Source organism: Myotis lucifugus, unplaced genomic scaffold, assembly GCF_000147115.1.
Source record: "Myotis lucifugus unplaced genomic scaffold, Myoluc2.0 scaffold_99, whole genome shotgun sequence".
Taxonomy (NCBI): domain Eukaryota; kingdom Metazoa; phylum Chordata; class Mammalia; order Chiroptera; family Vespertilionidae; genus Myotis; species Myotis lucifugus.
The window spans coordinates 107,690-133,991 of NW_005871147.1; the positions used below are offsets into that span (position 1 = coordinate 107,690).

The window sequence follows — 26,302 nt, forward strand, 5'->3', positions numbered from 1 at the left end:
CCACCAACCTCCCCCAGGGAGACCGATAAGTCCTAAAATAATGTGACAGAATGCTGTCCTTGGAAGGCTACACACAAAGGTATGGGAATGCAGCGGATGGTCCCAGGGGTGATGCTGCCTTTACCTTAACCAACACTTTCTTCTTATCCATGGCGCGGACTACTTCCCCCACATAGGAGCCCTGCTCCTGCAACAGCTGTAGCTCCTCCCGCAATAGGCGAACTGGATGGGAAACAGACATAGTGGTCACCCAGCTTGTTTGGTGTTCCCTCCCCGATAATTCAATACCCAGGAACTAAGCACATTTGGAAGGGAAAGCTACAAAAAGAAAATAAAAATTCTATGTAAGGGGATTGCTATGGGGCTTGGAAAGAGATGTGCATGTGATTAACTATATACCATTGCAAGGCATATCCATGGACTGGGAGAAAACAAAAGCACCAATGTGAAGGTAATTCAGGGAGATCTGAACAGTCAGAAGTCAGACCAACTGCCCACAGCCAACCTTCCCTCTTCCCTTCCCCCCTCACCTTTTGCATTAAGCTCATTTCTCTGTGCCTGCAACCTCCGGAGATTTTGGCTCTTATCATTCACAATCAGCTGTGGAGAAAAGAAGTTTCAAAAGGCAGAAAAAAGTAGGAGGTTAAGATCTTGGTCAAGACCCTCAGGCTGGTATGAACCGAGTGAGGGAAGAGCACAGGCACCTGCAGGTTTCAGATTCACCATGATGCTAATGGCCTTGGCCTGTCCTCCAGCAGCCCCTCTGATCAAAAAAAGCTACTTGTCTAACACTGAACCAGGAAGAACAAACCCTAACGGGGCAACAGTACAACTGGCTCATGTAGACAATTTCTTGCAGGGTGGCATATCAACATGCTCCAGTGGGAAGATCTTTGAGTCAGAAGCCTAAGTTCTAGCCCTCCTGCTGCCAATTAACTGCTAGGTAGAGCCATTTAAAACATCTAGTTCTGTTACCAACTGCAAGTGGGCATAGCATCACTACACCATGCCTCTTTTCAGGACTGTTGTATGAAATCATAAGTGCATTTCAAAAATGAAACCCATATACAATACCTGCAAATGTACCTGGAGTTTAGAAACTTTCCCTATGGCTTTCCTCCATCCAATGCGTATTCGTTATTTTCCTTATTTCTGTGGTCCCCGCTCCCTCTTTAGGCAAGAGCACTGTGTTGCCAATTCCTTTTCGTTCAGTCCCCAGGTGTCGGCATTGTCCAGACTCAATTCTGTCTCCCCTTGCACTCACTCTACCCCAAACCCCATCTGATAAACCTCAGCTCCTGAGCCTGTGTCCTCCCTTTTATGTGAAATCCTCTCCATCAGGCGTCTACCCAAAGGAATGGCTTTCTCTGTTTGACTCTGGAAGATGTGTAACAAACTATTCTCCCACTGGCCCCAGTGGGATTGTATGGATTGTTGAAATTCCATCAACCATTCATCCCCCTGCCGGTTCCCTTTGTCCCTCTGGAGCCCGTCTCACCTGGAGTTCTTCAATCTTGGACAGATAATATTGGCGGAGTCCACTGCCTGCCTTCCCCTCTTCCAGCTCCATCTGAAGACACAGTGTAATTATTAAATAACAGGCTACACAGCCAAGCCACTTCCAGCCTGGACAGAGGCTTCAGATTTGGGTTCTAATCTCTTCCTGCATTTCTTCAGAGCCCTCCTGACCCCATGACTAAACTAAAAGCAGAATGCGAATGCCGCCTCCCTCATAGGAACCAGAACGACACAGAGACGACAGACACGCACGGAGCGCTTTGTCCCGAGCCCGGCGCTTTACCGACCCGGGTGCTATTACCACAGGCGGAGCCGGGAGGGAGGACGCGTTTCCTGTCTCCTGCGACTCGCAGACGGGCCCGTTCCCGCTCCCATCGCTCATCTCACTCCGCCTCCGCCGTGTCTTCTCTCCCGGCCCGGCCCTGACCCCCCGGCGGCTGCGCTGACACAGCACATCCGGTCCCAGGCAGGGCCCGATCTGGATTGGACCACCCACCCCCGACCCACCGATCTCTTGCCCCAGTCGGCGGCCCACCTCGGATCACTCCTGCTCCGCAGCCAGCCCCGGCCCCCGCCCAGCCGCCGCCGCCGCCGCCGCCGCCACATACCTGCTCAGGCCCATCAACCGCCATCTTTCTTCTGTAGTGGAGATCGCCGGCATCCCAGCCGCCTCGGCGCGCAGGCGCAGAAGCAAGGACTCGGAGCCGGAAACGGGGCAGAGAGTGCTTCCGGGTCAATGGGCCGGGTGCGCGGGGGAATAACAAATAACAAGGGCCCTGAGGGACCGGAGGTTGGAAGGGCACAGAACTCCTAAATGTCTCTAGAAACTCGGTTTTAGTTCACGTGGTCTACTCTCTTGGTCCCAACCTACAGTTTATATAAAACCTGGCGACAGAGTAAAATACTTTTTGTGGCCACGCTCCAAGTGACAGAAAACGTGGAGCCGGGGACGCGTGCTACGCAAGCGGAAGCGGAAGTACGTATCTGCCTCCATGTGCTGCTCCTGGAGTTGTGGAAAGCGCTTTGGCAGCGAGTGATGTGGAGCAAGGCGCTGAGTGTGGTTGCTACGGCGAGCGGAGTCTAGCGCTCCGGGAAGAGACGTCCGGTTTCTCCTTTCTCCCCAGGTTGAGTGACACTGCCCCGTCCCACCATGGGCAAGAAGGGCAAAGTCGGGAAGAGCCGGCGGGACAAGTTCTATCACTTGGCCAAGGAGACAGGTGAGCCACAGTCGCGCCTTCCGCGAGCTAGACGGGCGACTTGTCAGGTTCGCCCCCTTTTCCGAACATTGAGTTTTTCTCGCAAAAGAGACAGTGGGTTGTGAGGCCGCAGAAATCCCGCCGGGAAAGCACCTCGTGGACTTGATTTTGTTGACGCCCCCAGGTTATCGTTCCCGCTCTGCCTTCAAGCTGATTCAGCTGAACCGTCGCTTTCAATTCCTGCAGAAAGCCCGAGCCTTGCTGGACCTGTGTGCGGCGCCGGGGGGATGGTGCGTAACTCCCGCACCTGTCACTCCTGGCGGCTGGTTTCTGGGTTCCACCCGGGCTGGGATGACTGAGAGTTGCACTGGGGGAAGGGAGGGGGATACAGTAATACCAGCCTCAGTTTCTTACTCCCCAGAACGGGCACTGCAGAGGTTTGGAACGTGTACACAGGACGTGCTCGGGCCACTGCACTTGGCAGGGCTCCTCCTAACACGAAGGAGGGTTTATATTGTCAAGGATTGGGAAGGAATAGTCCTGGGTATTTTAATCTTTATTCTTTCGTAGGCTGCAGGTGGCTGCCAAGTTTATGCCTGTATCAAGTCTTATTGTGGGTGAGTGACAGTGGTTCAGTGGTGTTTTAGGGGTGGGAGTACAAGGTGTTGTGCTCTACGTTTCCTTTCTTCATGCTTGAGGCAACCTTTTGGAATACTCTGACCTGACTTCTTCCAGGGGTGGATCTGGTACCAATCAAGCCTCTTCCCAATGTGGTGACACTCCAAGAGGACATCACAACGGAACGCTGTAGGCAGGTGATAAGAATCTCTCTCTTCCTGTCCCCTTTATATGCAAACATCCACCTCTGTCCTCTTCTCACCCAAATTTTCTGAAGGCGAGACTTTTCATGTTTACTGTGCCTTGGGCAGTGTTTGCATGATGTCTGTAAGCCTGGGATATGCCTCATCCACTCCAGCCTTTATTTGGTCAGGAATGAGGTGTTTGAAATTGGAAGAAGTGCGGAGATTTCAGTGACGTTATTTCCAGGAAGGTTCACTAGTATTCTTTCCTTTTTTTTTTTTTTTTTAAATTTCAGAGAGAAAGGGAGAGGGAAAGAGAGATAGAAACATCAATGGTGAGGGAGAATTATTGATCGGCTGCCTCCCACACACCCCACATGGGGGATCGAGCCCGCAATCTGGGCATGTGCCCTGACGGGGAATTGAACTGTGACATCATGGTTCATAGGTTGAGCTCAACCACTGAGCCACGCCACCCTGGCAGACGTGTTATATCTATCCCCTGTGCCAGGCACAGTATTTGGCCTTTGATGGGCACTCAACAAATGATTGGGTGGACAAATGACTGAATCAGGGACTCCTCCATCTGTAGCTATTCCTGTGTTTCTGTTGCTATAACCCCTTCCCTCTTTTGTAGGCCTTGAGGAAGGAGCTGAAGACCTGGAAAGTGGACGTTGTGCTCAATGATGGGGCCCCCAATGTCGGGGCTAGCTGGGTCCATGACGCTTACTCACAAGGTGCCAGGGGCATGGAGATGGTGGAGGTGGGCATGCCCTGTCAGGCTGCATTGGTCCTCGGCTAATCCCCTCTCTCCCACAGCCCATTTGACACTGATGGCTCTCCGTCTGGCATGTGATTTCCTGGCCCGTGGTGGCTGCTTCATCACAAAGGTTTTCCGTTCCCGTGACTATCAGCCCCTGCTATGGATCTTCCAGCAGCTGTTCCGCCATGTCCAGGCCACCAAGCCCCAGGCCTCTCGCCATGAATCTGCAGAGATCTTTGTAGTCTGCCAGGGTGGGTGGGCATCACTTCTTTCTCTTGACTCGTTTCTTAACTACCAAAGCACACTTTTTTTTTTTTACACTTTCTTATATATCCTATCATCTTAGGATACCTGGCTCCTGACAAGGTTGACAGTAAATTCTTTGACCCAAAATTTGCCTTCAAGGAGGTTGAAGTTCAGGCCAAGACAGTTACTGAATTAGTGACTAAGAAGAAACCAAAGGTGTGTTTGAGTAATGTGGTCACTCTCAGGTCCTGGATCTCTGGGGAGATTGGGCCTGATGGGTCCAATAGACACCACATAAGGGACCACTCAACCTTCTTTATTTCCCTCCCTAAGGCTGAAGGCTATGCTGAGGGTGACCTCACTCTCTATCATCGTACCTCAGTCACTGACTTCCTCCGAGCTGCCAATCCGGTTGACTTCCTCTCCAAAGCCAGTGAAGTGAGTCCCAGACTTGGGAGAGGGTGAAGGGAACCCCGGAAACATGGCCTGAATGTTTCCCAACTCCTTTCCCTTCTTCCAAACAGATTTCACTAGATGATGAAGAGTTGGCACAGCATCCAGCTACCACTGAGGATATACGGGTGTGCTGTCAGGATATCAAAGTGCTGGGGCGCAAGGAGCTTAGGTATGATGTGAGGGTGGTGTAGGTGCCAAAGGCCTTTGAAGGCCATGATGTTGATCTCAGAACAGAATGCTGTTGTGCTAGAGGTTTGGGCTGGGAACCTGAGCCCTAGGATTTGTGACTCAAATAGGAAATTTGGGGTGTGGGCCTATGACAAAGGAGGGAAGCAGGGACAAAGGGAGATTGAAGGTCTGTAATGGTATTTCTGGAACAGGTCCCTACTGAACTGGAGAACGAAGCTTCGGCGATATGTAGCCAAGAAGCTGAAAGAGCAAGCAAAGGCGTTGGACATCAGGTGAGGAGGAGCTGAAGCACAGATGTTGACTGGGTGTTGGGGGCGGGGGCGTGTCTAGGAAATAACCAAACTCCTTGGGCTGTTTTGTCAGCCTCAGCTCAGGAGAGGAGGAGGAAGGTGATGAAGAGGACTCAACAGCTGGGACCCCGAGGCAGCTCTCCAAGGAGGAGGAAGAGGAGGAACAATTGAATCGGACCCTGGCAGAGATGAAGGCCCAGGAGGTGGCAGAATTAAAGAGGTGAGGAGAGCAGGGAAGAGTTTGGGGAACTGCCCCCCCTCACCTCCCACAGAGTTTCTGTGTGGGGATGGAGGAAGAGAATGAGGGAATGGTTGAGCAATTTTTCAGAGCTGGGCAGGTATAATTCCTCCAACTGTCCCCTCAGGAAGAAAAAGAAGTTGCTGCGTGAGCAGAGAAAGCAGCGGGAGCGTGTGGAGCTGAAGATGGATCTTCCCGGGGTTTCCATCGCAGATGAGGGGGAGACTGGCATGTTCTCCCTGCGCACCATCCGGGGTCACCAGGTGAGGCGGGTTGGAACAGTTTGAGGAGAACAGAGGATCTGTTTGTGTATTTGGAAGGGGGTCGGGGATTAAACATTTTCTTAAGTGTGCTGCATGATCACTGCTCATGGCTGCTGTGTCCACCCGTAAATATATGACTCGGTGAGGGGTGACTGGGAAAACAAGCAAGAGCCTTGTGTTTCAAAGGCCAGGAAGAAACATAAACATAACATGAAATTAGGAAGATTTGTGAATACTATAAGAATATTACATATGTGTATGTATCATATATAATACGTAAAAATAGAAGAACCAAGAGGCACTCTTTGCAAGAAGCTATTTCTGGTAGATGCAGCCAGGGTAACTGGGTTACCAGCACGGTGATGGAGGGCTTCCCTCGGAGGGGAGCAACGCTCCTCAGTTCACCGAGACCAAGGTAGCACCTTGGCGCACTTGGCTGCTGGATGGTGAATACAGGGAATTTGACTTTTAAATAAAAGCAGTGTCACAGGCAATTTGTGGCTTTTGTGTGGGAATGGGAACCAGGTCTTCTTTGTTGTACAGGAAAGTGTAGTGGTTCTGGAGCAGACTACCATTTATCCATGTTTTGCCTCAGTTCCCTCATCTGTAAAAGAGAATAATAGAACCTACCTACTAGGGCTTGGGGGTGAATAAAAATGTTGCCTGCGCTCCTTTATTCAGTGGAAACAAAATTCGTACATTATATCATTCTCAGAAAGTGATGGGGAACCTTTTTTTTTTGAGGTAATGTTTTTAAAGAAAATTAATGTGTTAGAATATTTTAAAATTTGATGCTATATAGGCTATGGATACTTTTCCATAAACCTATTTTTGCTACCATTGAAGATGAGACTGTTGAGTGGAACAGATGAGTGATCTGGTTTGGAATGGGATGGTTTTGACAGCCCCATCACTTCCATGTCTGTAAAAGGAGATAATGTGTTTGCTGAAACTAAGATAATGGACACAAAAAAGCAGTATGTTCTTTTAAGTACCCTCGATCTGTTTCTCTGTCAAACTTTAGTTGTTAGAGGAGGTAACACAAGGGGATATGAGTGCTGCAGACATGTTTCTGTCCGATCTGCCAAGAGATGACATCTATGTGTCAGATGGTGAGGATGATGATGATACATCTCTGGATAGTGACCTGGATCCAGAGGAGCTGGCAGGAGTCAGAGATCCTCAGAGTCTAAAGGACCAAAAGTGGTAAGGTGGGGGCTGGTCTGCAGGTGTTGCCAAAGGCATTGGGTGGGGAGGGGTGTGAGTTCTCCAGGGTACTGGCCCACTAACCCACTTTCCTTGGGGCTACAGTGTACGATTTGCTAAAGCAGAAGATGATAAAGGGGAGGAGGATGAAGAAGAGAACCCATTGCTGGTGCCTTTGGAGGAAAAGGGGGTCCTGCAGGAAGAACAAGCCAGCCTGTGGTTCTCAAAGGTAAGAGGAGGCTTGGGGTCAAGACTCGGAATTGGCATTCCCTGCTGAAGGATACCTGAGGATTTCCCCTATCACAGGATGGCTTCAGTGGGATTGAGGATGATGCTGACGAGGCTCTGGAGATCCGTCAGGCCCAGCTGTTGTATGAGAGCCGCCGGAAGGGGCAGTCGCAGCTGCCACCACCACCATCTTCTAGTTTGAAGACTGAGAGAAAACCTTCCCAGTGCCCGGATGAGGCCCTTAAGGAGACAGAGGCTCCGCCAGGGACAGAGGCTGCCACTGGCCCTGGGGGTGGGGAGAAAGATGACAGCTCCGACAGTGACAGTAGCAGCAGTGAGGATGAAGAGAGGTGAGTGGTTGCAGCTGATGGGAGAAGGGATAATGAGGAAGCAGTGGTTCTAACCATTTCTCTAAGTTGGGTGTTTTCAACCTTGCATGTAGATTTAGAGCTTTAAAAATACTGATTATTCTGATTTAACTGGTACAGCCATGGTAGGATTTCTGGAAGTTATCCATGCAGTCTTAAATAGGAACCCGGGTTGAGGCGAGGTGGGAGTGGGTCTGAGTGATGTGGAGTGATGGTGGACACATGGTTCTTCTCTTCTGCAGCTGGGAACCACGCCATGGTAAGAAGCGAGGCCGTGGGCCTAAGTCAGAGGATGATGGGTTTGAGATCGTGCCTATTGAGGACCCAGGTGAGTGGGTCTGCACCGAGTGGGATGGGAGACCATGGATGTTTGGGAATCGAACCTGGACTTTTCTCCTCCCCCTGTAGTGAAACATCGGATACTGGACCCTGAAGGCCTTGCGTTAGGTGCTATTATTGCCTCTTCCAAAAAGGCCAAGAGAGACCTCATAGATAATTCCTTCAGCCGGTAAGGGGAAGAAAATCACGAGAAGTCGCCCAGTTTGGGGGTAAGTGGTGGTTTCTTCTCTACAAAGCATGGAGTGTCATTAGGCTGTATCCTCTCCACCTAGGTATACATTTAATGAGGATGAAGGCGAGCTTCCAGAGTGGTTTGTGCAGGAGGAAAAGCAGCACAGGATACGGCAATTGCCTATTGACAAGAAGGAGGTGGAGCATTATCGGAAACGGTGGCGAGAAATCAATGCACGTCCCATCAAGAAAGTGGCTGAGGCTAAAGCCAGAAAGAAACGCAGGGTAAGTATTGGGGCTGCCCAAGATGAGGGGTAGGTGGGGAAGAGATTAACCTGACTGAGGGCCTCACACAGATGCTGAAGAAGCTGGAACAAACCAAGAAGAAAGCAGAAGCTGTGGTGAACACGGTGGACATCTCGGAACGAGAGAAAGTGGCACAGCTTCGAAGGTAATTGGGGGAGGTCACCCACAAAGATACATAGGGGTTAAAAAGTGCCAGAAAGCCAACTGTCTCTTCCATTTACAGTCTCTACAAGAAGGCTGGGCTTGGCAAGGAGAAACGCCAGGTCACCTATGTCGTAGCCAAAAAAGGTGTGGGCCGCAAAGTGCGCCGGCCAGCTGGAGTCAGAGGTCATTTCAAAGTGGTGGACTCAAGGATGAAGAAGGACCAAAGAGCACAGCAACGGAAGGAGCAGAAGAAAAAAAACAGGCGGAAGTAAGCAGAGCCACCAGGGCCTCTGAGAAGGCAGTGTATGGAGAAGCGACTGCAGTTTACTCTGGCCTCCGTTACCAGCTTGCATCACAGTCATCTGAAAAGACGGTGAGGTGTGGGGTACCTAGAACTCTCATGGTGCTCTGAGCGGTGAGGACATCTGCCTCTTGTGAAAGCACTGCCGAAGTGCCCTGTTGGACTCCACAACCCTTCCATGAAGAAGACAGGGTACTTTTTTAAATCATAAAAGGGAACTTGAGTGTTGAGGTGGTATTCACTCTAGTCTATTTCTGGGCCTCTCGGGTCTCTCCATCCTCTTCCATTGACATTTAAATAAAACCATGATTATAGATGTCTTTTCTGCCTTCCCATTAAGTGCTAACTTAGGTGCTGCACTGTTCTAAATCCTATTTAGCATGTTCTGACTCCTGAGGTAGAAATGACAGACAATCCACAGGTCCCAGTAGTAAAACATTTACTAGAGCAAGCAGAAAAGAATGCACATCTTAAAGAAACTTTCACAAAGTCACAAAATTTGAATTATGTATATTTCCTTTATAAACAACATAGAACAAAAATCATCAAAATCATTTCCGCAAAAGATTTTTCTACCATTGTGGCAAGTTAAAAAAAACAACACACAATGAAATAGGGGAAGACAGTTAAAAGCTGTTGGGGTTTTAAATTTAGCAACACTTCAGACCTGGAGCAATCCTGTTTTTAGGATCATCTTTCACCTTTTAATAGTAGTGGCTCTGGGCTCCTACTACAGGCTGCTTCTTCCTGTCTCAGGGCTGGATACAAACCTGAGCATCAACTCCACTTAGAATCAGATACCTCCCTTCCCTGCAAATGTATGGAAACACCAAAGTGCTTCCCAAACATCCCTAACACCTCAAAGGACTGGCTTTGCAGAAGCCAACTCCCAAAAGGGACTGCCTGGGCACATGGCTAAGAAAAAGATTTTTACTTATAGATGTTTATAAGCTGACAGTAAAAAATACACTACATGATATAAACCTAGAGTTTTATATCCTATAAGGCCCTCACGACAAACCCAGAGCCAAAAGAAGTTTCCCAGCTCTCACTGCTTATGATCAAAGCAGCCCCCCAAAATAATCCAAAAAACGATCCAGATGAAGGGGTAATGTCTCCAAGGGCCAGCTACCCACTAAGGGAAGGGGGTCCTTACACCTTGGGCCCCACCCAACCCAGCCCTGAGACACCTAATTACCAAAAATCTTTCTAAAAATAACAAAGGATTTCACACTTCAGCACATACCATCTAACTGTCCCATCGACTTTTCTTGCGCTTGGGTGGCTCGGGGACAGCAAAACCATCAGCTGTCTTATCTGTCTTGCCGTCCATCTTATCCATCTTACTGCTATCCACCTTGGGGTCCATCTTGCTCTCACGATTACAACCTTCTTTCCTGCTTTCACCATTCCGGCCATCATTTGCACCTCGGCCATCATTTGCACCCCGGCCATCATTTGCACCTCGGCTCTCTCCATGTCGGCCTCCACCTCCTCCATGCCTGTTCTCCCCATGACGATGGCTATCAGTATGACGGCTGCTGCTTTCTGGATAGCGGTATCCATCCCCATGGCGACCACCGTCTCCATGACGTGGGCTATCACCATGCCGATTGCCACTGCCACTCTCTCCATGGCTGTGACGGCTGCCACCCCGGTTCTCAGTATATCTCTCTCTCTTCCCATTGCTACCCCCAATCCCTTCTCGGCTGTTATTCCCTGAAGCTGTGTTGTTGATTCCCTGGGCTCCGGCAGTGGGGTAGGTCACCGGGGCACTGCTGAGGTTCCCAGTGTTGCCAAAGCCTGAGATGCCCTTGGTGGCACTAGCAACGGGGCTGTCAGGACTGTTAAGACCCTGCTGGGCTGAATTAGATGGTACAGAATTCAAGCTCCCTGCACTTGTCCATCCACTTGCCCCAGCAGCAGAACTTCCAGCTTTCTGGTTGCTTAAGCTGGCGGCAACAAAGTGACTCTTATACTGTGACTAAGAGAGAAAGAGAACGAAAATAGTTATTGGTGAGTTCAAGAAACTTATAAGCTTGGCAATGATATACAGGAACTAGGGTGTTCACACACACGAGAGTATCCATACTATCTTGGCCCTGTGACTTTAGCATCCTGACAGCCCCACAATCCTGTGGCTTCTGTGCGTATTAATCTGGAGATGGATAAAATATGTAAATAAAGGCCAGCTAACTGGAGGGGTAAAGGTAGAAGAGTTCCCTAGATACAGGATCAAATTTGTCTTAGCTAAAATATTACTGTCAACCAGATAGCAGTAGCCTTTGAGGAGGGCAACTCAGTAGGTTGGTGAGGCAGAAGGGAACAGCAATCCTGCTGCAGTACCCCAGTCCTGGGCTCAGCGTGCCTGAGGCAGACGACAGCAAGAGGGGTTTCTGTAGCCTCTACACCTGCATCTCTAGATTAGCTACAGTTTATGTTCAAAATGGAAAGCAGTGAGAGAAATCCAGTATCAAGCGCACAAGCCCAGCTACATCTCAAGACTAGCCCCCCTCGTCATTGCCCAAGAATTACTGCTGAAGCTCTTTTAACTAAATGCTGATCTCATACCTGGAAAGCCGCTTTCATTGCCGTCAGCCGATCTCCCATGGCTCCTGTGGAGGGCTTGTAGGCCTCATAGTTGCTCATTACATTGTTGTTATTTCCTCGGTCCTAAAAAATAAGCACACTGTAAGAATGGACGCAAAGTAGGAAAGCCCCTGCTATAGACTAGGCCTCAACATACTGAAAACAAGTGGGAAAGGGAACAGGATTTTTTTTAGGAAGTTATGTTTTGTGAGAAAAGGTGTGGTAATGATGAATAATTTAGAAACACTATGCCTTTCAACCCCGTATTTCTATTTCTGGAAATTAATCATAAATAATGAGAAATGAGATTGGATTATGCCCAAAGCTGATTATGTGGCATTATTTATACACAAACATGAACATGTTTATGTAATTATGTAAAAACTAGAGGCCTGGTGCACAAATTCATGCACAGTGGGGTCCCCCGGCCTGGCTAGCGATCAGGGCCAATCAAGGCTGATTGGGCCGGCTGGGGGAGGGACCATGAGAGGTTGGCTGGCAGTGGGAGATTGGCTGTAGGAGCGCACTGACCAGCAGAGGGCAGCTCCTGCACCGAGCATCTGCCCCCTGGTGGTCAGTGCACATTATAGCTACCAGCCAGTCATCTGGTCATAACGGTCACTTAGACTTTTATATATATAGATTATATTAAAGATGGAAAGGCAACATAGCAGTATGCACATACTTTGAATCCAGACCCTTGAGTCTTAACCTTAGCTTTGTCACTTACCAGTGTGTAACCTTGAGTGCCTCAGTTTTCTTATCTGTACTCACTCTTACTGAGTGGCTGAGAAGACTGAGTTAATATGCATGCCTCATGCTAACTGAAATAAGCCAGTCAATGAAGGAACAATACCACATGATCTCACTCATTCATGGATAATAAAGACCATTATAAACTGTATAATAGATACAGAGGCAGAGCTGCCTCAAACAGATTGTCAAACTGCAGCGGGAAGGCCGGGGAGGGTTGGGGGGCAGGAGGGAGTGGGGTAAGAGATCAACCGAAGGACTTGTATGCATGCATATAAGCATAACCAATGGACATAAGACACTGGGGGTAGGGGAGGCCAGGGGATTGTCAAGGGCGGGGAAAAAAAGGAGACATATGTAATACTCTTTGTAATACTTTAAGCAATAAAACAATAAAAAAAAATATGTATGCCTGCTTGGAATGGACCTGGCATACAGTAAGTGTTCAATATTAGCTATCATTCTCATCTGCGTCATCCGCATCATCATTACTGTAATGTGGGAACAGATTATTTATCAAGGATACCAAGCTAACTATAATGATCCAGAAATGTAGACTTGGCTTAGGAATCAGAGTAACAGGAAACAGGCAGTTAAGATAGCGAGTCAGGGAGAGCTTTGTTACCTGATTTGTGAGAAAAGCTCTCTCTCTCCTCTCCCTCTGATGAAATTTCCCAGAGAATGTAGAAATCATTCCTGAGTTTAGTTACAAGATACAACTGGAATCTACACAGTGACCCTGTGGCAATGTCTAGCAGCAGGCTCTATCTAGGCGAGTGTTGGGAAAACAGACTGTGGAGTCCCACATCCAGAGTTTCTGATTCACCAGGTCTGCGGTGGGGCATAGTCTACATTTACTGCTAGTCCAGGAACCACTGCTAATCTAGACTGATTTCCTGAGCACATCAAGGTGCTTCTTCAACAGAAGTCACAACACTAAGAACCAGCATTAACATAGAGGTAAGCCAGCAAACACAAGCTTCCTTCTAGACAGGGTTCTGAACTCACTGAGGTTTTCTCAGGTAGAGGAGAATAGTCCTACATTACTCAGGACGCAGGACCAGCCTTCAGGGCACTATTGTATGGACTCACCGTGTTCTCAGAGCCTAGCCCAGGCCGCTCCCTGTAGCCCAGGCCTCCTCCACCAATGTTCAGCTTTTTGCCCTTCCCTCCTTTGAAGCGGGACTTCCGAAACCAGGCATTCTGCATTGAACACAATTCAAGGTTAAGCCAGGGTAGAGAGAAGGGGCCAGAGAAAGGATAAGATCGAAGAGGAAACTAAGTGGGAGGGAAGAACTTGCTTCATCTTTAGCCAAGAACCACTGATTCACTTCCTTTAGGTAGTTTAATCCACCAATTTGTCAGGAGGTTTAGAATTTTATCTAAGGCTTCCTTTATTGCTCCTTCCCCCAGGCCTCCAAGAAGAGAAGTGATTAGTTACGCTGGCCACTTCTAACTTCCTTGAGGAAAGTGAATTTGTTTTCTAGTTTTCAATTTATCTATACATACCACTGGACATAAAAACTCAGAGCTTTTAAAGAATTACTGGGTTCAGAAGTAGAGGGAAAAAAAACTATGTGAAGTGAGGTTTATTAGAATCGACTCTAGGCCCAGGACTGGTAGTCACATAAATAAAAATAAAATTTTACCCAGAGAGCCTAGAAGTTTTCACTGAACTAGATCACTGCCAGAATACTACTAATCAGATTTATTCACATTCTCTTCAGAAAGCAAACACCTCTGGGGGAGGTTAGAGCTTTGACTGACAAGCACACATGCCAAAGTTCTTGAGAGGCAGGGCAAGCTTGGCAAAGGTGATGAGAAGCTGACAGTATGAGAGCACAGGAAGCCTGAGGCACAAAGAGAGATGTATCTTGTTCAAACTTCCAGTTTAGGATTGGCTCTCTACACCCAGGAAAGGGAAGGAAACTACTCTTACAGGTCCTTTACTCTCAGGACCACATGACAATCGCATTATGGGTAACAGTGCTGTAGGCTGGCCTATCTGAAAAACACGTAAGTCTCTGATATCAGAATGTGTACTCTGAACACATTTGTAATTTAGGGACTGCATGTATTAACATGACTTAAGATTTAATTCGGTAGAATGGCTCACTCAATTTTGGACTGGTAATCAGTGTGGTCTAAAATCTGAAATCTAAGTCTATGAGGAGTAAGTACATAATTTTTTAAGACGTCACACATTTTTAGCCCCCAAAAGAGAAGACTGTTTGGGAGGAATAGAAGCCATCTTTGAAATTACACTTACATAGATGCTGCTGAAAGGAGAGGATGAGAAGATAACCAGATGAATTGTAATGCCCTACAAAACTGATCAGTACCTCTAAGCACTATCCCCCCCCCCCCCCCCCCTTGACATGTTTCTAGGTTATCTGCCTCAGGCTTGTTGGAATTTGGTAACCTAGTTTAGTTTTACAACTTGGAGCAACCTGAAGTGTGCCCAGCCCCTCACCTGCATCGCCAGATCTAGGAGTTCCTTGGAAACATGTTGATTGGCTCCTTCCAAGTTCCGGACAAGATCACCAGCAAAATTGCTGTCCTTGGGGGTTAGCAAGGTATAGGCCACACCCTTCTCACCCGCTCGTCCTGTGCGGCCAATTCTATGAGTATGGGTATCAATGTCTCGAGCCACATCATAGTTAATGACAGTCTTAATTGAAGGAATGTCCAGACCACGGGCTGAAATAATAAACCAAATTCTTTTATTCTTCATCAGGAGTCAAAAACCAAAGTAACCCCTCCCTAGCTGGTTTGGCTCAGTGGATAGAGAACCAGCCTGCGGACTAAAGGGTCCCAGGTTCGATTCCGGTCAAGGGCACATGCCTGGTTGTGGGCTCGATTCCTAGTAGGGGGCGTGCAGGAGGCAGCTGATCAATGATTCTCTCTCATTGATGTTTCTTTTTTTAAATATATTTTATTGATTTTTTACAGAGAGGGAGAGAGAGGGATCGAGACTTAGAAACATCGATGAGAGAGAAACATCAGCTGCCTCCAGCACACCCCCTACTGGGGATGTGCCCGCAACCAAGGTACATACCCCTGACTGGAGTCGAACCTGGGACCCTTCAGTCTGCAGGCCAACGCTCTATCCACTGAGCCAAACCGGTCAAGGCTCATCATTGATGTTTCTCTCTCTCTTTCTCCCTTCCTCTCCGAAATCAATAAAAATATATTTTAAAAAAACAAAAAAGCAAAAAAACAACAAAAAAGCAAAGTAACCCCAAATGCTAAATCTCTAAGAACCCAGGTTCCATTCTTTTACATATATATCATATATATATTATTGATTTTAGAGAGGAAGGGAGATGGAGATAGAAACATCAATGAAGAGAATCATTGATTGGCTGCCTCCTACAAGCCCCCTACTGGGGATCAAGCCTGCAACCCAGGCATATGCCCTGACTGGGAATCAAACTGTGACCTCCAGGTTCATAGGTCGACCCTCAACCACTGAGCCACTGCAGCCGGGCCCAAATTCCATTCTTATCTAGGCAAAGTGCATAGTTTGCTGAGCTGAGATACAAGTTACCCTTCTAGAACAAATGCCACTACTATAGATTCTATGATGCAGGTCTACCTACTGTAAGGTATATAACATCTGCCATATAACAACCTGCCATTGCCTGTCTTGCACCAGGAATATATAAAAAATTAAAATCAGCTTCAAATATGCCTTGAGGCTGAGAAATTAACCTCTTTCTGGTTATGATCAGTGTACTCTAAATTGCTCCATGGGGTATGGCCAGCCAGGCCAGCAGAGCACCCTCAATCAGCTTGATCAGGTATTATAGGTCTTGTATAGCAAGACGGAGCATCCTTACAGCACAGAAACCTAAGGTTATTGGGGAAATTCATATTCTACCTGCAACATCTGTGGCCACCAGGATGGGGATGTCCTTTTTCTTAAAGTCTGAAATGACCTTATTTCTTTCACTCTGATCCATGTCCCCATGAAGCAGCCCAAGATTATGATCCTCCTGTTTAAGGTTATTGGCCAGCTCCTCAGCATTGGCTTTTTTAGTAACAAACAGGAGGACACTCCCAGAAGAGGTAAACTCGACCAGACGCCGGGTAAGCCAGTTCCATTTACTAGGCCCAGAATGGAGAATTTCCACAATCTGTGTCACATCTTCATTTGCCTGAAAAGGAAGAAATGAAACAGGATTGTGACATTTGTGCCACAGGGCACCTGAACAAGGACCAGACATCACATTTTCTACCTGCATCTAGCAGAACCGTAAACAATCTCTCTTCTCCTGGGCCTTCCTTCAGCAAGTCAAGTGCACTCGAAACTTAGGTCCCTTTCTCAATCACTGTGCTATCTCCCCTAATGTGTACACGTACCAACTAATCTGCTAATCGCAATATTCTTTATATGCCTACTACTCAGATTATTCTTAATAAATTAAGCTCCTTTTCTGCCCCTCCCACTCACTGTTCCTAGAATCCATCCACACACACAGAAGACACTCAAAAATGAAGAATGGACACTGTCAAAATGCTAACTGCACAGAACTTTAATAAACATGGCAAGCAACTTAAGGAATTCTCAAGGCAGCCTTAACTGAATTCCAAATCACAATTCAAGAGAAATTTCCCACACAGCACATCTATACAGGTAGGAAAAAACCCTTAACTCATTTTCACCAGGCCATTCAAGTCCCCCACTCCATGCTGTCAGGTCTCCTCCCTCCATCATTTTAAATGTCAGTTCTATCCTGACTGGTAGTCTTCTAGGCAAAGCTTGTTTCTTTTTTCTCCACAAATGTTTTTTTTAAAAAATGGATGCATTTATTTATGCATCCATTGGCTGATTCTTGTATGGGCCCTGGCGGGGATCAAACCCACAACCTTGGTATATAGAGACCACACTCTAACCAACAGCGCTCCCCTTCTCTTTGGATATTTAAATTTAAATCAAGTTTGAAACATGCTGCCTCATCCATAAATACACATTTTTCCTCTCAGTAGTTAAGAAATTCGGTCCATGTCTCCATAATCACTGAGGTCCCATCCAGCCCTGCGAAGGTTACCTCTCCAATGTCTCCCTGCACCACTCGAATAGGGTCGATCAGGATGTCTCTGGCCAGTTTTTCAATCTTTTTCCGAAAAGTTGCACTAAATAAGAGAGCTAAAAGGTAAATTAAATTTTGTTAAAGAAACAGTATGACTTCTTTTTTGAATAACCATTAAGCTTCCTACTGACATTCAAAATAGTTTTTAAAAAATATTCAGTTTTTAAAAAATAAGCCTACCTGAACTTTAACTTTAGTTAAAACAAAAGCAAACCAAAGAAACTGATTCACTAAGGAAAAAAGGCTTGATCTTACTCTATTTTTATACATTTTCTGTTAAGACAGGGTTGTCAGTAATCAGATCTGCACTGTGCATTGCCTCTACCCAATAAAACTGTATAAATTGGAGCAAGTCACTCAATTCTCAGCCTTAGTATTTTCATCTATAAAAATGAGTGAATTATAACTGATGACCTCTAAGGTCCTGTGCAGCTCAGATAAACTGTCACTATCGCACCCTTTATAGTTCTCACCAGGACACACACATGATCACTTTTGCTGCCACAACTGAGTGCTTATAAAATAAATAGAGGAGCTTATTCTGAGTACAAATGTGGCTTAATAAACTGCTTCATACATACTTTGTCTGTCAGGACGGACATGACTGGCTATCGACCGCACCTGGTACTCTGGAAGAAGTAGAACAGTACAATTATTATAACTCTGCAATACAGTTTGGGATGCCTGGAAAAGTCATTTTAGTAAAAATCTTCATATGAAAGGTTATAAGAATTAGGGCGGGGGGAGAAATAAGGAAACTTTGAAACTCCTAGATCTATCATTCAGTATGAAACGCAGAAAACATTTTGTCCTCCACCCAGTTGGGGTAGGCCCAGTAGTGTTTCAATCAATAAGATAGCTAGAATTTTCACACAACCAGGTTAAGTGAAGGAGGACAGGAAAGCAAAGGGCCTTGAATGACATGACATCCACCCAACTAAGAACACAGACTTTGACATCCACAATCAAAGGCATATGAATAAAAGTAAAACATAAAACCAATATTCCCCCTATATATAAAGGCATATTCAATTGTCCTCAACCCAATCACACCTAACATACTTTTCCTGAGGGAACTCCTAAAAATAGTTAATATTTTAGCTGTAGCTCTACAATCTAACCCTCCCCAGGAATATTTTTAGCTTCTCTCACAGAAAAAAAAAAAAATTTGCTAAGTCCAGACATGGGAAAAACTAGTATCATGAGATCAGGGACAGAAGAAACTGGTATTGAGAGCATACCAAATCCCATGTCAAACATTCGATCTGCTTCATCAAATACAAGGTAAGAGACTCTCTGAAGATTGGTAGCTTTCTTCTTCACATGATCAATCAGTCGGCCCTATGAGACCCAGAAAATGAATAGTAAATATAATCAAAGGCATTTACAACAACTTTCTAGTGCTGCGTTCCTGGCAAAAGTATTAATATGTCTTAGACTACAACAGACCCTGGTCTGACAGCCTTGACAAAGCCTAAAAAACCCCAGAAATTTCGAAAACTCCATTAGATTCTTCCTTTACATTGTGATTTAAATTGTGGGAAAATGGCCAGAACAATTTTTGTGAGGCATTCTGAAATGACCTAATTTAAAACCTTACTGATGGGCTTTAATGTTTAGACTACTCTTCTCGACAGCCTGACTATACTTTGAATGTCTTTCTGATTCTTGATGCTCTCAGTGACCTCATCCATTTTCTAGGAGAACATAAGGAAACTTATTTTAAATAAAGGGGAATTTGTAGCTATCCTATATAATAAAAGCCTAATATGCAAATGGTCTGAATGACGGAATGACCAGTTGGCAGGAGGCGGGGCTGGTGAGCAGGTGGCACCAGGCCAGACAAGGCAGGTGCCAGCAGGCAGAGGGAGGGGACAGTAATTGGGGGGGGGGGGGGTAGTGGAGGGGCTGCCACTCATTGGCTGGAGCCGTTCCCCGATCGACCTGCGGGTCACCTCCCGCAGAGGGAGGCCAGATTGAAGCTTAGGCCCACTCCCCCCACATCAGTTGGACATCCCCCAAGGGCTCCTGGTCTGTGAGAGGGTGCAGGTCAGGCTGAAGGACCACCGCCCCCCGCCCGCCGCCCCCGAAAGCGCACCAGGCCTCTCGTTAATATATAGATCAGATAATCTTATTGGACTGCTATTTTAGTCAACTAATCAAAATTAAACCAATGCCATGGGCCAGTGGTCAGCAAACTCATTAGTCAACAGAACCAAATATGAACAGTACTTCTTCAAAATAGACTCGCCCGGGCCGAAAACCGACTTCTGCGCATGGGCCACGAAGTTTCAATCGCACTGTACGCGTGCCCGCACGTGGTATTTTGTGGAAGAGCCACACTCAAGGGGCCAAAGAGCCGCATGTGGCTTGCGAGCCGCAGTTTGCCGACCATGGCCATAGGCTGTGACTCATCAGAGTATTCTCTACCCTGCTCTACCACATTTTAGGGGGAATTCCCTCTAATAACTAACCACTTTCCCATACAAAGAGAGGCCGAGAAGCCATTAAATCCAAGACATACTTACTGGGGTACACACAACAATCTCTGCCCCTTCCTGAAGGGCCTTGGCCTGCTCCCACATGCTTCCTCCTCCATACACGGCCACTGATCGAAGATTATATGCTTTCCCAAACCGCTTACATTCTGCATGGATCTAAAAAGTTGTGGACATAATGACACATTAACAAACTCTGACAAAAACCTTTGTCACAACAAAAAAGGGAGTTATAGAATACACTCAGAATAAATGTCAGAAAATAAAATGCTAGAAAATACTTAAACAATTCTCATAGCATTTTAAAAAATCTTAAAACAGTAGTTTTTCAAAGGAAAGTATGTATTTGGTCATATAGAAAGTATGTAACAATATTTTCCAAAAGTTTCCTGGTAGCTCAATGTAAAGGTATTTAATGCCACTGAATTGCACATTTACAAATGGTTAAAATGGGAAATTTGATGTGTATTTTATCACAATTGAAAAAGAAGTTTCCTGTAATTCTACCCACTTGACTGGTTGGTCCCTTGCTAGTTCACATTTGCAAGGAGGCATTCCATACAAAGCACATACCTGCTGGCAAAGCTCCCTCGTAGGACACACAATCACTGCAATTGGTCCATCACCTGGTTCCAGTTCCTTCTGGTCCATTATATGAATCAGCATGGGCCAGATAAAGGCAGCAGTTTTTCCACTGCCTGTTTTGGCAATACCAATCATGTCTCTTCCACTTAATGCCACAGGCACACCCTAGAGAAAAAGAAAGTATATCCACTTTCAACCTTCTATTGTGAAGATGTTTTGAAGGAAATCCTGGGGAAGGAGTAAATGACTATTAATGACATTCATTTTCACTGGAACAAAATTATCCTGGGCTATGCATACCAACTATGGAATAAGAAAAAATACGTGGCATTCCCCTAAACTTCTTGATTTGGAAGAAATATTTATCATTCTCTTCATATGGATCAGCCACCACTTACAAAATATGAATGACTTCATTTTGCTTAAAATATAGAAATAAAAAAATTGTAATTTATAAGTAGGTTACTAAAATTTTTAAGATCTTGTCCCCTTAAGAAGGTACAGACTGCCCCATCCACATACATAAAATTCTCAATTTTGGTGTAGGAATGAATAAATCCGGTATATAAATGTGAAAAAGAAGTTATTACTTCAGTTACAATGAGAATTTTCAGGTCACAGCCAAAGGGATCCTAGTCACTGACGAGTACTAAATTTGTCCCACAGAAATCTTTATTTTTTATTTTATCCTCACCCGAGAACATGATTGGGGGGGGGGGGCATAAAAATATTGATGTGAGAGAAAAACACCGATCAGTTGCCTTCTGTACACACCCTGACCTTGATGGGGGGAGGAGGGAGAGGGATCAAACCCACAACCTGGGTATGTGTTCTGACGAGGAATCGAACTGGCAACCTTTTGGTTCACAGAATGACACTCAACCAGAAATCTTTGGCCAGGCCACAGATTAATAATCTTTTTTATTAGACTATTAATCTTTTTTATTAGACTATTTATTTTATGTATGTCTTCCCTCCTCTCCCCTTATTTAGGGCAAAGGTTGAAGACGAAGCTACAGAGGGAATATATGGATACATTCTACCCATGCCAATACAGTTCTGTACTAATCAGTGTGTTTTGTTTTTTAAATTGATTTTAGAGAGAGGGAGAGAGGGAGAGGGAGAGGGAGAGAGGGAGAGAGGGAGAGAGAGAAACATCAGGAATTGAACCCACAACCTGAGTATGTGCCCTGATGGGGAATCAAACTTGCCACCTTTTGATGTACAGGATGATGCTCCAACCAATTTGAGCCACACTGGCCAGGGCTGCACTAACTAGTGTTTTATTGATTTGACTTGTTTGTAAAATAAACACAGTCATTGACTATCATTCTACTTCATTTTCCTTTCAGTATGCTTTACTTACCTGGCACTGTATTGGAGTGGGCTGTGTGTATTCAGATTTCCGAATCTGGTGCATAAGTTGTTCATCAAACCCGAAATGAGCAAAACTGCTTCCTGGTCTAGGAGGTGCAGCACCAGAGACCTAGAGGTAAAGACAACTCCCAGGAATGATTTGTACTTCAAAATCAATAGCACTGGAAGTTCAACAATATTTACCTGAACCTAGCATTTAGCTTGAATATAATGTGAAAATGTACGTCTGTAGCCAAAAGCATATGCTGTTAAAAGGGTAAGAAAATAACAGATCTAATACCTTATATAAAAGACTCCAGGATAAATATTCCTGAGATAAATGTCATGATTTAAAATGATTAAGTGCCTAGACATCTCTTTAATAAAAATTAATCTTCTGTAAGAAATTAAAAAATCATTGTTCAATTCATTGAAAAATGTCATTTTATTTTTTACCATTTTGCATAACTATTAGCCAGATGGTAGAAAAAAATAAAAGTTGCTCTTAAAATAAAATAAAGAGTGCAAAGGAGCTCTAGACATGGCATGCCTCTGTAACCCACTGGTTACAAAGGTACCTGCCATCTCCATTTTTAGTCATGCTTGAAGAGTTAATGCTCCACTCAGTGATGGTCCAGACATTGTCAAGCACTATACTGTACCCAGGTAAAGAATGAAGCTTACAATTTCCATGTTGATTCCAACAGTGATAACCTCTCAATGCTTCCTCTGGTGATGCTATCTATCTATTTCTAATTAGGATTTTGCGTAAAAGGTATTTTTTTTTGGGGGGGGGAGGGGTACTTTTGGTAAATAGACACACACATATACACTCTCAGAAAACAGAAGTTCAAATATCACATAACAACTGGTAAGGCATAGGCCAAAAAGTTGTCCACACCAGAGTAGATATCACCGTATTATCTGTGTGTGTTTCACTTTACTAACATCTAGCAGCACCCTAAGCAACATGGCCAATGTATAACCTAAACTTTTTGGGTGGGCAATTTAAACTATTACTGTGAAATTAGTGCATTCATGTTTTTAAAAGGTGTTAATTTTTTCTAATTGAAAAACACACACAACTGTGTTTTGAGAAGCAAGTGTATCTTAATTTTGAAATATTCTGACTTTATGTATTGATCACATCTACTGATCTTATCTTCTCTTCCTGAAGGTGACTCCTACCATTCATTTCTAGCCCACCAAACACAGTTCTCAAAACACTATTCGTTGGAGAAATAATTGATTAATTTTAAGAGTGCAATGACATATTGTTCCATACAACATACAGAGTTGACTGAACACATTTAGCATTCATGTGTGTCACATGCAAGAAGAATACAATCCTATCCTCAAAGAGGTGGAAGACTAATACAATAAAAACAAGACACATGAGCCCAAGGGATGTAATTATTACTCTAACAAAGACAGTTCAGAGACCATTAGAAAAGAAATTCAAGATTAAGAATATCTAGCTTAATGGTTGAACTTACCCGAAGATTGAGCTTATGCCGGAGATCTATTAGCTGCTGTGGGGTGAGGTTTGTTATCTCTTCATGCTCATTGTAAAAATTTTTTTCAAATGGTGGATAGTCAATCTGCAGGTCCAATTATTCAAAGTTAGTCTAGAATTCAAGAGTCAATCCTGTAAGTTTGACTTTAATGCAAAATAACCTTTTACAAATATTACACAAGTAAAACCATAACCAGAGAACAAAGGAATTCACTTATTCATGACAAACATCCCCAAAGTACAACTAGTACCATTCCCTAATCCCATTTTCAATGTAAACACCAACCTGCTTTCTAAAGAGACTCATAAGAACACACTTCAGCAATAGCCGGTTTGGCTCAGTAGATAGAGCACTGGCTTGCAGACTGAAGGGTCCCAGCTTCGATTCCAGTCAAGGGCACACACCTGGACCGTGGGCTCGATCCCCAGGAGGGGGTGTGAGGGAGGCAGCCAATCAATGATTCTCATCATTGATGTTTCTCTCTCCCTCTCCCTTCCTCTCTGAAATCAATAAAAATATATTAAAAAAAAAACACAAAAAAAACACACCACACTTCAGGGGAGTGAAGGGTGGAAGCAGAGTAGAGGGGGTTAAGGGGTGTGGGGAAGGGGACATATGTAATACTTTGAAAAATAATAGCCGAAACCGGTTTGGCTCAGTGGATAGAGCGTCGGCCTGTGGACTGAAAGGTCCCAGGTTCGATTCTGGTCGAGAGGGCATGTACCTTGGTTGCGGGCACATCCCCAGTAGGAGATGTGCAAGAGGCAGCTGATCAATGTTTCTCTCTCATCAATGTTTCTAACTCTCTATCTCTCTCCCTTCCTCTCTGTAAAAAATCAATAAAATATATTTAAAAAAAAAAGAAAAATAATAAAAAAAGATTTTTAACAACTTTGATGAAGACTAAGGAATTTACAATGCCAAAGGCTTCAGATTTTAAAAGAAAATAGCCCACCCTATAACATTTAAATGTTTTGGAGTAAGCTGTTCACTCACTTAGCTCTAAGCATTTAAAAATATTTCTAATATTTCCTTTGGGGACAGATCTGTGTGTAGAGGAAGTTCTATTCTTTTTAAAAACATGGAACTGTTTACATAACTTTTAAAAAAGGAATGACCAAGCATTTCCAATTCCAAGGAGGGAAGAAGTAATTTCTGCTACTCTTCATTGCTTACTGTACTAATAATACAAAACAGAAGCAAACCACCACATATGAATTTGGTTAAATGATTTTCTTTTTGACAACATGGTATGTCCACAATAATAAACTTATTTAAGGAGAATCTAAGTCTTTACTAGGTGGTCAAAAATTTCCTAATTCTGGACACAGCCTAATTATATTTCTATAGCACTATCAACAAAAAGTCTTACAGTTTGCCTTTTAGGCAGGAACTTTTGTTATGAGACCCACAATGCTGCTGCACATAATGGAGTCTTCACCCATTTCCTTTAGTTCTCTTTATCAGAATGGAAGCTCCATGAGCAAGAATTTTTATTTTGTTCACAAATTTTACATATAAACATGTAAATTTTTATACTAAGAAACAGAATGAGAAGAAAGCTACTTTTCAGTAGAAGGGATATCCTTCCTTTACTTCTGGTCTCTCCTGGCAGACTACCCATTACATAAGAACAACTGGGAGTAACCCAGGATGAGGAAGTTTGAGCACTTTGTCAAAGATTTTTTTATTAGATGATTATTTCAAGTACTTGTATGTTTTTCCTTATTGAATTTTCACTCTTTATCATGGATAGTTCTTCCTAGATCAGGTTCAAGTATTTCGTTTCATCTGTCACATGTAAAATACGAAGGCATTATGTGATAGCATTTTTCCAAAAGAAACATTTAGAAAACTGAATAGACCAGTGGTTCTCAAACTTTTTAGCTTCAGGTACCCTTTACACTTAACAAAAATAGATATGTGGGTTATATCTATTGATATGTACTGTGTTAAAATTAAAATAAAAAATTTTTAAAATTTATTAATTCATTTAAAAAATAACAACAGCCCGACCAGCATGGCTCAGTGGTTGAGCATCGACAGTTCGATTCCTGGTCAAGGCAATTGCCCTGGTGATGGACTTGATACCCAATGTAAGGGGTGCAGGAGGTAGCTGATCAATGATTCTCTCTCATCACTAATATTTCTCTCTCTCTCTTTCTCTCTCTCTCTCTCTCTCTCTCTCTCTTTTCCTTTCTCTCTGAAATCAATAAAAATAGATTTTTAAAAAATTTACAATAAACCCATTACACTTTAACATAAATGCTTTAATAAAAATAAGTTTTGACAACATTGTCTTACATTTTTAGAAATCTCTTTAATGTCTGACAAAAGAAAATGGTTGCTTTCAGCCCAGGAAAAAATCTGGCTCCTCAGAGATACGTGGTTGGAAAAGGGAATTAAGTATTTATTAACAGCCTTTGCAGATTGTTGTGGATTTTTACTCTTCTTCAATTCTATACTAAAACTTGACAAGAGGTCATTTCTTACAGGTTATTTTCACTGCGTAATCTGAAATCATATCATGAACTTTTACATTCTGTTACATTATAACCAATGAATCTAACGTATACACTTTGAATGGGAGTCTTTATTCATGCATGATTTTGTAACATCATGGACTGGCCATTTTGAAAACACTGGTTTACTGAGGTAGTATGCAGATGATTCAAATGGTAAAATTTCATTATAAACACATATTTTTAAAATCAGTTATCACCATTAATGTCATTACAACAGACTTTACATATAAGAAAGCTGACAAGCTCACTGTGATGAATATGTTTCCAAAATTCTAAGTTTTGTTTGAAAGTTTAAGTTTCTAACCTTGGCAATAAAAACTTGTAATTGTTTTCCTTAAAGTGCCATTCATTTTCTCAAGTA

The 26,302-nt window shown here is 44.3% G+C and overlaps 3 protein-coding genes across 7 annotated transcripts in view; 1 reads left to right on the forward strand and 2 right to left on the reverse strand.

The window, feature by feature from the left end:
* The window catches only part of PSMC5 (proteasome 26S subunit, ATPase 5), a 4,162-nt gene extending 1,887 nt beyond the window's left edge, over window positions 1–2,275 (reverse strand). The window contains 4 exon segments of the mRNA XM_006092152.3: window positions 76–222; window positions 531–600; window positions 1,499–1,570; window positions 2,127–2,275. Of these exon segments, the coding sequence (XP_006092214.1) occupies window positions 76–222; window positions 531–600; window positions 1,499–1,570; window positions 2,127–2,150 (313 nt within the window). The 5' untranslated portion in view covers window positions 2,151–2,275.
* Window positions 2,276–2,336: 61 nt separating this feature from the next.
* FTSJ3 (FtsJ RNA methyltransferase homolog 3) lies at window positions 2,337–9,338 on the forward strand. Its single transcript, XM_006092151.3, has 21 exons — window positions 2,337–2,494; window positions 2,643–2,735; window positions 2,899–3,004; window positions 3,285–3,331; window positions 3,450–3,529; window positions 4,152–4,251; window positions 4,334–4,528; window positions 4,624–4,739; window positions 4,857–4,961; window positions 5,048–5,148; window positions 5,360–5,440; window positions 5,532–5,678; window positions 5,824–5,959; window positions 6,984–7,165; window positions 7,271–7,394; window positions 7,472–7,743; window positions 8,004–8,089; window positions 8,170–8,269; window positions 8,373–8,556; window positions 8,628–8,722; window positions 8,801–9,338. The coding sequence occupies exons 2-21, from the start codon at window positions 2,669–2,671 to the stop codon at window positions 8,991–8,993; spliced, it is 2,517 nt and encodes an 838-aa protein (XP_006092213.1). The 5' UTR covers window positions 2,337–2,494; window positions 2,643–2,668; the 3' UTR covers window positions 8,994–9,338.
* Window positions 9,339–9,515: 177 nt separating this feature from the next.
* Window positions 9,516–26,302, reverse strand: part of DDX42 (DEAD-box helicase 42) — a 36,561-nt gene continuing 19,774 nt past the window's right edge. For all 5 annotated transcript variants that reach the window (XM_023756754.1, XM_014458680.2, XM_006092155.3 and 2 more), the window contains 12 exons: window positions 23,396–23,500; window positions 21,910–22,029; window positions 20,532–20,708; window positions 19,989–20,117; window positions 18,702–18,801; window positions 18,042–18,089; window positions 17,419–17,516; window positions 16,248–16,524; window positions 14,838–15,064; window positions 13,457–13,567; window positions 11,594–11,695; window positions 9,516–11,006 (listed from right to left, as the gene is read on the reverse strand). In XM_023756754.1, the coding sequence (XP_023612522.1) occupies window positions 10,272–11,006; window positions 11,594–11,695; window positions 13,457–13,567; window positions 14,838–15,064; window positions 16,248–16,524; window positions 17,419–17,516; window positions 18,042–18,089; window positions 18,702–18,801; window positions 19,989–20,117; window positions 20,532–20,708; window positions 21,910–22,029; window positions 23,396–23,500 (2,229 nt within the window). In that variant the 3' untranslated portion in view covers window positions 9,516–10,271. The remainder of the gene's footprint in view (window positions 11,007–11,593; window positions 11,696–13,456; window positions 13,568–14,837; window positions 15,065–16,247; window positions 16,525–17,418; window positions 17,517–18,041; window positions 18,090–18,701; window positions 18,802–19,988; window positions 20,118–20,531; window positions 20,709–21,909; window positions 22,030–23,395; window positions 23,501–26,302) is intronic.

Excerpts from the sequence above, each read along its gene's own strand:
- FTSJ3 (XM_006092151.3), top strand. The coding sequence starts at position 2,669 with ATGGGCAAGAAGGGCAAAGTCGGGAAGAGCCGGCGGGACAAGTTCTAT. Across the intron at positions 4,529-4,623 it reads GATCTTTGTAGTCTGCCAGG|GATACCTGGCTCCTGACAAG; the intron begins GTGGGTGGGCAT and ends CTATCATCTTAG. Across the intron at positions 7,744-8,003 it reads AGCAGTGAGGATGAAGAGAG|CTGGGAACCACGCCATGGTA; the intron begins GTGAGTGGTTGC and ends TCTCTTCTGCAG.